Source organism: Budorcas taxicolor, chromosome X (genome assembly GCF_023091745.1).
Source record: "Budorcas taxicolor isolate Tak-1 chromosome X, Takin1.1, whole genome shotgun sequence".
Classification (NCBI taxonomy): Eukaryota; Metazoa; Chordata; class Mammalia; order Artiodactyla; family Bovidae; genus Budorcas; species Budorcas taxicolor.
In genome coordinates, this window is record NC_068935.1 from 42,595,314 (window position 1) to 42,605,278 (window position 9,965).

General features: G+C 38.6%; 1 protein-coding gene across 1 annotated transcript in view; it reads left to right on the forward strand.

Annotated features, from left to right (window-relative positions):
• HPRT1 (hypoxanthine phosphoribosyltransferase 1) overlaps window positions 1-9,518 on the forward strand; it is a 30,659-nt gene extending 21,141 nt beyond the window's left edge. The window contains exons 5-9 of the mRNA XM_052663031.1: window positions 1,673-1,690; window positions 4,426-4,508; window positions 8,010-8,056; window positions 8,211-8,287; window positions 8,811-9,518. Of these exons, the coding sequence (XP_052518991.1) occupies window positions 1,673-1,690; window positions 4,426-4,508; window positions 8,010-8,056; window positions 8,211-8,287; window positions 8,811-8,858 (273 nt within the window). The 3' untranslated portion in view covers window positions 8,859-9,518. The remainder of the gene's footprint in view (window positions 1-1,672; window positions 1,691-4,425; window positions 4,509-8,009; window positions 8,057-8,210; window positions 8,288-8,810) is intronic.
• The last annotated feature ends 447 nt before the right edge of the window (window positions 9,519-9,965 follow it).

A 9,965-nucleotide genomic window follows, 5' to 3' on the forward strand; every position in this document is an offset into this window, starting at 1 on the left:
TCTCTTCAAGTCCATCCACTTGACTATTTTTATAACTTTCAGCAAATCATTTGACCTCTGAACCTCTTTTTTTTATTTATTAAGTAAAGAGGTAGCTATTTGATATAAAATAAACTCTGAATAATCATTGTAATTCTCATTCTTTTATTTTTAAACAGTAATGATACCATACTGTGGATACTATAATTTTGTGTGGCAAATATTTAATCTTTGATTTGTGTAAACTGTCTCATAGCACTAAAAGTCTTTGATTATGATTTAGACAAGCTTTTGCAGCTACTTAGTATTCGAGCCAAGACTAGACTCCAGTTTCTCTGTCTCATAATGCAGTGCTGTTTTCAAACTATAACTCCATCCCATGGTTCTGATTGCCACATCAGTGAGCCACAGTTACTGATGGGAAAATATTATCCTTCAGATGTGCTAGCTGGGCTAGAGAAAATGCTGAGCAAACCACACGGTGGGTGGTGAAACAATTATTGGTTCATCACTTGATTGCAGTTGGCCCTTAAACAACATGGGTTTGAACTGTGTGAGTCCACTCATATGCGCATTTTTTATATCTGTGTTACACTGCTATACAATCTGTAGTTGGCCGAATCTGTGAATATGGAGGAACTGTGGATACAGTCGGCTGTAAAGGCATATATGGTTTTCAAGTGTGTGGAAGGTTGGTGTCCCTAGCCTCCTTGTCGTTCAAGGGTCAAATGTGTATTCAATTTTCCTAAAGATTTAGGTCACAGTATCTTTTGAGAACAGAGAAATTAGTTGTAATATGAGGAAGAGCGTATTGTATGTGAACTATTGTAGTAATATGTATATTATAAAAATACATGCAGTTATAAAGTTACAGATTACATAAGGTGAGGTTTAAAAAATTTCGAATGTTTCTTTCAAACCTCCCTTGATAACCACCGACTTAGAAAAGTATAGAGAACATCATACCTGATGCTATAGGTATGTGACAGAGAAATGAGGACTGCAAATAAATACTATAACATGAGTCTTCTTATGACTGATGATAATCAGTATGTGAAATGCTACCTCATTCCCAAGAATAGATAGGACTCTTCTCTACCTTAGACAGTTAAGGCAGTATTTCCTCTAAGGGTTCTTTTAGCTATGGAATTCTAAGAGGGAGAAATTGGGATAAGGGTTTATGGTAGCAGGAAGCATTGGTATCTTTTTTTTAGTTTAGTCCAAGAATATGAGCACATGCAGATCAATTTCAGCCTACCAAGAAAATGGGGGTTTTAATAGCATTCCATATGGTAAGTTAAATGCATGATTTTGGAGTTCTTGTACAAATGATAGTTTTTAAATGTTAGAGTTGGAATACACATTAGTATATTTCTACATGGGAAACTGAGGCCCAGAGAAAATTTTCAACTTGCCTGAGATTATTCTGTTTAAGTAATAGAAACTCTTTTAAAAAATTGAACATACAGGTCAAATTTTATTTTAAAAATTCCATTGCAGTGAAAATTTTATATTAAAGAGTTTCAAATCCCAACAGATGGCCCATTTGTTTAAATCAGGGTTTGATATAGTAAAGTAGGTTAAAACAAGAATTTGGAGGAATCCTTAGAGTTTGTTATGATGTGACTTTAAACTATAATTGGAAACACTGTCTGATTCATTGTACTGATTTTCATTTCTCTTTTTCTTCCAGAATGTCTTGATTGTCGAAGTAAGTTTTACATATTTTTAATATGGTGTTTATGATTTTCTAACTTTGTATACGCAGTCCTAAAGGTAACCCAGGGAAAGAAATTCCTTTTCATCAGTTTTCGTGATGGGCTTGTGTTATAAGGGAATGAGATTGTTTGTAAGAAGTATTTAGTAATTTATTTTTAAGTTAAATTGAATAGTGGAAACATTATGGTATATATCTTACCCCTCTCTTTTTGGCTTGGAATTTAAAACTTTCTTTTAAAGTTACATATATCATTCCCATCCATGTTTTTATGCTTCTCTTGCGTATATATATAATCATATACAAAGCATATCTTTTGATAATTTACATGTGAAAGCCACTCAGTTGTGTCCAACTCTTTGTGACCCCATGGACTGTATAGTCTATGAAATTCTCCAGGCCAGAATACTGGATTGGGTAACCTTTACCTTCTCCAGGGGATCTTCCCGACCCAGGGATCAAACCCAGGTCTCCCACATTGCAGGTGGATTCTTTACCAGCTGAGCCACCAGGGAAGCCCAAGAATACTGGAGTGGGTAGCCTATCCCTTCTCCAGGGGATCTTCCCAACCCAGGAATCAAACTGGGGTCTCCTGCACTGCAGGTGAATTCTTTACCAACCGAGCTATCAGGGAAGCCATAGTCTCTATATGTTCTCTCTTGCAACTTGTTATTCTCACTCAGAATTGGTTTTGAGGTTATTCATGTTGAGACATATAGAGTTACTTGACCTTAAAATCCATCATAACATTGCAGTGTATGAATCAACCTATTTGTTGCCCTACAAATAGGGAGTTTGCTTCCAATTTTTCCTACTACAACAGGATTGCTAAGAGCATCCTTGTGATGTCCCATGTGCGTGTGTTTGAGTACCCTCTGGATGCAGGCACTTAGAAGTGTAATGCCTTGGTTGTAGAATTTGTACATTTTCAATTTGACTGTTATTGCCAAATTACTCATCAAAGTACTATATAGAATAAATTCTCACTCTTTTCTGTAAAATGATGTAAGGCTTAAGGGCAGCATGTGCTTAGTTGCTCAGTTGTGTCCTACTCTTTGCAGCCCCATGGGCAGAGGAGCCTGGGGGGCTACAGTTCGTGGGGATTCTCCCAGCAAGAATACTGGAGTGGGTTGCCATTTCTCTTTCTAGGGGATCTTCCTGACCCAGGGGTTGAATCCAGGCCTCCCGCATTACAGGTGGATTCTTTACCATCTGAGCCGCCAGTAACCCCTAATTCATTTTTTAAAAATTGTTATCAGGGTTCTTAGATTTTAGCTTATAGATTAAAAAAATAAACAAGTAAGACTCTTTCCAAATGGTTTGTGTACATGAGTATCCCTGGGAACTGGTTGCTTTTTTAAAATGCAGATTCACTAATTCCACTTCAGATTGATTCATTTTGTCTAGGGTAATGCCACTTAAGAAATTACTACAAACTAAGCAGCTTAAAACAACGCACATTGATTATCTCAGGGTTCAGGGATCAGGGGCCTGAGTTCAGGGTAGCTGAGTCCTCTCCCCCAGGTCTCATCAGGCTGAATCAAAGCTGGGACTCTGATCTCACCTGTGGTTCATGGTACTCTGGTAAATTTATTCCCATTGTTGGCACAACTGAGTTCCTGTGGTTGCGAGACTGGGAGCCCCATTTTCTTGCTCAGCTGTCCTCATGTCCTAGCACACAGCCCTCTCACATGGCAGCTGACTTCTTCAAAACCAGCCGAATCTCTCTCCAGGCTGCTCCAGCCATTTTGTGTAACACAACCTAATGACCACTCCATCATTTCACAAGTCCTGCTCACCCTCAGGGAGCAGGGGATTATTCTCGACGTGTCCACTAGAGAGCGGGAGTCAGAGTCTGTCTACCACAGCCCAGAGATCTGTATTTTTCACAAATCCCCAGCCCTGATGTTTCTGATGACTTACAGCTTCATTTTGTGAGCGCTGCTTTAGACCATCTGCAGAGAATATTTTCACTAAAGAACATTAGGGTTATGGTTGAAGAAATATTTTCCCAATTAGAGATGGGTTTCTTTTGAATAATGTCCTACTTTTGACTAAATAGCTAAAATTCACTTTCATGTAAAGTCATTCTATATGGTAAAATCTTAATATTTTGGATACTTTTTTTTAGTCTTTATTTACTTGGCTGCACCTGGTCTTAGTGGTGGCATGCGGGATCTTAAGTTGCGGCATGCAGGAGCTAGTTCCCTCACCAGGGATAGAACCCGGGCCCCTGCATTGGGAATGTGGAGTCTTAGCCACTGGACCACCAGGGAAGTCCCTTGGATACTTTTAAGATAATATAAAACAGTGTTTCTCAGTGTGGTCTTTTAACCACCCACGTCTAAGAGTTGGAAGCAAAGCATCCTCATCTTGAATTTATGAAAAGATATATAATCTCCTATAATGAAGGGCAGCACCACAACTCTCTAATAAAATATGCATGTACATACTTGCATATATATTTAAACTAGCTGTCATTGACCTCTTGGTGCCTATAAAATCCAGCCCTGAGGACTGGCGTTCCTACTGCTTGCTGAGAGCCACCTGATTTTCAGATTCCAGAATATCTCAGTATGAATTGAGGTGAGAATAACTGCACTGAAAAAAGTGGCATTATTCCAGTTATACATGGGATTTTCGTTTTTTGTGTGTGTTTGTATAATGACTGAATTTAAAGCTGTGATGGTTTTATTTGCCATTTAAATATCTTTGCTTTGTTTTTAAAGGATATAATTGACACTGGGAAGACAATGCAGACTTTGCTTTCCTTGGTCAAGAAGCATAAACCAAAGATGGTCAAGGTTGCGAGGTATGTATATAACATTTTGACATAAGCTACTTCATTTGAAAAAAGAGTACTTGCTTCTTTGTAAGAGTAAATTTTCTCAACTCTGGTTTTATCTTCACAAAGTAATATAATCTCAAATAGGACTCAGTAAACGTCCTTGTAAATCATTCATCACGTTTTAAAGCTTTTCAGTGCAGTTGCCTTATCGTCTTATGTTATTAATATTTGGTTTTTCAACAATATAGTAATGATACCAACTTTTCCAGGGTAGCATGGCAGAGGGTTTGGGGTCACTTTGCAAAATTGAGACCAAGGATCCTAAAGACAAGTGAGGAGGTGGTGGGAAAGGGTAGGCCTTGAAGCTCCTCCGCTCCTGCAATTGAGTGCTGGAGTGGTCCTGTGTATTGCATCTTGTTTTGTAACTACATTGAAAATGGACAATGCCTGCTTCCTTTCTTCTGAATCAGCCTCACCTCCTGGTCCTACCTATGCCGTCTGGTTTTTGCTTTATTCTACCTGTGTTTATTTTATCCCTAATTATAGTTTCACCGCCCGCCCCCCCCCCCCCCAACTCTGAGGTCAGTTGTTAGTCCCACTTCATGGATGGGAATAGCAAGGCATAGGGAATTATCCAAAAAGCACAGAGATGGATCACTGTAAAGGTGAGATTTGAACCCAGAAACCTGGCTGAGTTTATGCTGTACTATTTTAAGTGTTTTGTCGACTGACATTCCTGTGTGGATTTTTTTTTCCTTATTTATTTATTTGTTTAAAATTTGACCAATCTGCAATTTTTGTGTAGGGGTCAGATAGTGATCTGCCTTTTTTTCCCCTAAATGATTACCTGGTTTTTATAAACCTCTCTTAAAGGAACAAAGTATTTGTTGAACATTTTTGAATCAGAGTAAGCCTTCCACTGAGTCATATGTCTGCAGTTTGTCTTTCAGGGCTTTTCTGATAGCTGGTGCAAGTTTATCATCAGGATTTGGGACAGGCATGATAAAAGTGTAGAAATGATGCATTCTAGTGCTCTAAGCAATTTCCTGTAAACCAGTCAGTGCACTTGCTTATTTCTCTACGTGCTTTTAGGGTTTTAAATGTCAACCTACCGTGGTATGTACTTTTCTAGATATTCTTTTGTGCCTCTTTCCTGGAATATGCTGAGAAACTGAGAAAGACTGCCTCATGAGAGAGGTATTTCCTGTGGCTGGAGGTGTGACGTATTCAAAGAATACCTAGGTCATTTAGTGATGGACTTGACCCAAGTCATTTGTTTTTCAACCTTTTTTTCTTAATCTCTTCCTCGCCATTACATTTTAATATTACAGATATATTGTGCATTTGTTTGTGTAGTGTATATGTATCTGTGCTTTATGCATAAGGAGAGGAAACATAAAGCTTATTCTTTTTATTCAGAGCAGGGTTAAGAATGACTAGAAAGCTTTTTAACTTCAAAGTTAAATTGCAAATAAAAAAACTATTAACTGAGAGGCATGTCAAATGCTGCAGCCACTTTGGGAAACAGTTTGGCAGTTTCTTAAGAAACTAAACCTGTATATGCCATACAACTCCCAACAGCTGTACACTGGGCTTTTCTCCCAGAGAAATGCAAACTTGCATCTGCACAAAAACCCATGTATGGATGTTCATGGCAGCTGCATTTGTAATAGCTCCAAACTGGAAAGAACGAAAATGTCCTTTGGTAGGTGACTGGTTAAACTGTGGTCCACCCTACCATGGAATCCTACTCAGCCCTAAAAAGGAACAAGCTACTGATCCACACAATGACTTGGAGGAGGATCAAGGGACTGTTCAATAAAAGCCAATCTTAAAAAGGGCACATACTGTATAATTCCATTTATATAGCCTCTTAAAGTGACAAAATGATAGAAATGGAGAACAAATTAGTGTTTGTCAAGGGTTAGGAGGTAATGTCTGGAGGTGACTATAAATAAAGAGGTAGCAAGAGAAAGCCATGTGTGATGGAAAGTTCTGTATCCTGATTGTGGTGGTGGTTACATGAATCCACACATGTGATACAATTGCCTAGAACTACACATATATAAATATGAGCATGTAAAGCTGGTGAAATCTGGATAAGGTCAGTCCACCAATGTCCATGTCCTGGTTGTGGTAATCTGCTGCATTATGTGAAATGTTCATTGGAGGAAACTGGGGAAAGGACACAGGGATCCTCCCTGTGCATTTTTTTTTTGGTAACTTCCAATTATTTAATTCAAATCTATAGGAACATAAGATGCTGAGTTCCCCTGAGCTCTTAGTACAGCTTGCATTGAGTTTAATGATACCTTTTCTGGATTGTTCCTGAATGAGTTCAGGTAGATGGAAGGGGTTTTGCTGTGATCAATTTGTTATTTTCTTTCTAAATGAAAACCAAGTCCAAGTGTCTCCTCTCAGTACTGGAAGGAGAATCAGGAAAGACTTACTAGACTGTGATCTCTTGGAGTCTAGGCTAGTGCTCTCAACTTAGGCTGCACATTGTAATCACCTGAGAGGTTTTTTTTTAATAATTATTAATTTAATTTATTTATTTGGCTGCCCCAAGTCCTAGCTATGGCACTCGGGATCCTTGATCCCCAGCTGCGGCATGTGGAATCATGAGTTGTGGCACTATGAGCTCCCAGCTCTGATACATAGGATCCAGTTCCCTGACCAGAGATCAAACCCAGACCCCCCTGTATTTGGAGCAGGAAGTCCCTCACCTGAGAATTTAAAAGTGCCTTCCCCTGAGCTTCAGATGTAATTGGTGAGGGGTATGGCTTGGGCATCTCAGTTCTGTTACATATTTTTTAAGGTTCCCAGATAATTCTGATGTGTAGGTTTTTTCCAGCCCTTTTAATATACTTATCTCTGAAGGTGTGAAATCTTGAGTTTTATTGGGACTGCCCTTATCATATGTAAAGATGTTCAAAGCACCATTACAGGTTGTTTGTTTTTTTTTTTAACAGCTGAAAAAATTCTGCAGGCAGCATTTGGGTTATGAAATTAGCTTTTGTAGAGTTGCCGCATCCTACCGGCAGTTTCTGCTCTCCAAAGTAAATACCAACTCCTTTAGGGTGGTAGTTTATTCATTTATTTTTTTGGCTAAAGTGCCCCTTTGTAAGCCACTTATTTGTGGCTTAGGGATTGTTCTCTGGGGATTTGGGACTAAGAGCCTTTATCTTATCATCTTTGCTCATTGGCATTCCCCACCCATTCATCCTCCTAGTGAGCTGCCCTTTGATGGACACATGGGTAGCCAGGGGGCAGCTCTCAGAACAGTCCCTTCTGTCCCAGGTAGAGATCAGTCAAGGGCCCCATCTGTAGCGTGAACTCGTTGCTGCCTCTACCCAGGGTGCCCTGTGATGTTGCTCTCCATTTCACAGTCTTTCTTTGAGTCTGTGAAAACTGACCATAGCAGGCTAAACGGCAGATGAAACCATGTTGCAGAGCACACATGTCCTCTTCTGTAATGCCCTCTGGTGTCTCCATGTGTCACATGTCACATTTTATAATTAACAGCTTGCTGGTGAAAAGGACCCCTCGAAGTGTTGGATATAGACCAGACTGTAAGTGAATTACTTTTCGTTAATCATTTAACCATCTTTAACCCAAACAAGTTTTATATGAAATGGTTTAGAGTTACTTTAGAGAATGTTTACACATATTAGATTTGAAAGTGATGTTTTCTGTATCTGAATGATGAATTATGGTTCTTTTTAGTTGTTGGATTTGAAATTCCAGACAAGTTTGTTGTGGGATATGCCCTTGACTATAATGAATACTTCAGGGACTTGAATGTAAGTAATGCTTCTTTTCTTCACTCTCAGTTTTCAGAACCCATATAAAAATTTACAAAAGGGAAGACTTGTTTTCTCTTTCCACCACCTCATAATTCGAACAGACTGATGGTTCCCATTAGTTACATAAAGCTGTAGTCAAGTACAGGTGTCCTTAGAGCTGGAACTTGGCCAGGCGAGGGTGACACTTCTTGCTGGCTCAACAGTTGAACAGCTTTAATACACAATAACCGTCCCATTATTATTTCAGATGATAGATGTGATCATAAGAAAGAAAGGAACTAGTTTCTGTCTCTTAAGTCATTCTGCTTCAAATACCCACCTCCTCCTCTGGAGGCAGGAATCTGGAGAATGCATTTGTGAGCATGGATGAGGAAGATAGGGAAGGCACACAGACCTCTGTTGGTTTCACTAAAACCCCTGCAGCATAATACTATTCATAGAAGACATGCCAAATATTGTTCTTGCCTTTCACTTCAGATGATACTTTTCTAATGTAAATGTCTTGATTTTTATTTTATAGCACGTGTGTGTCATTAGTGAAACTGGAAAAGCAAAATACAAAGCCTAAGATGAGGAGAGTTCGCGTTGAGTTTGGAAATACCTGGCATCCCATTGAAATCACCAGTGACATGATCCAATGTTCTCATTCTGTGGCCAGCTGCTTAGTAGAGCTTATTGCATGTATCTCCTAAGAATTCGATCTGTTTTGTATTTTAGAAATGTCAGTTGCTGCATTCCTGAACTCTTCATTTGCACTACGAGCCTAAAGACTATCAGTTCCCTTTGGGTAGATTGTTGTTTGACTTGTGAATGAAATATCTCTTAAACCACACCACTATTGACTGAAAATATGGAAATTGTATCTGTAAGAAACATTTAAAGAGAAGAGTATATTAGTTTTTTAATTGGTATTTTAATTTTTATATATTCAGGAAAGAACAGAAGTGATTGAATATTGTTAACTATACCACTGTGTGTTTAGAAAAGTAACAAGCAGTCAGTTTCGTATCTGTGAGGTATTGTTATGTCAGAGAAACTGTATGTCCTGGAAGTTTTTTAGTAGGTTTCAGTAGTATTGACTATATTTTCTTGCTTGTTCAGATTATTTCTGGTGAACGTTTGTCAACAGTTCCTTTTCAATACAGGTCAGTAAGTTCCAGAAACCTACCACTTTTTGAATTCTTTAGTGTAAAAATCCTTCAAATAAAGGCTGTCTCTTTAAAGGAAATTATGCATACCTGTCATTTCTCTACAAATTAACCTAGTTTAGTTTTCTGTTGGCTACCTTTTCCTTGTCTGTTAAATTTTAGTAGATAGTTTAATTGTAATCTTTACCAAACACAGCAAATAATGATTTTCTATTAAAACGGGTTGGTGGAGCTAGACCTTCTTCAGAGGCCTTAGATTTTAGACACATAGTTTATAGTTTATTATATTTTCCTATGCTAAAATAACACCACTCAGGGAATTCTCTGGCGGTCTAGTGGTTAGGACTTTGCACTTCCACTGCCAAGGGCCCAAGTTCGATCCCTGGTCATGGAAGAAAGATCCCACAAACTGAGAGGGGCAACCAAAAATAAAATAACATGGCTCTCTCTTTTGTAATTCTGTTAAATTGTTTCAGTCACGACTTCACCTACACTTCCACAGCTTTTCAAACATAGACTGCTACCTT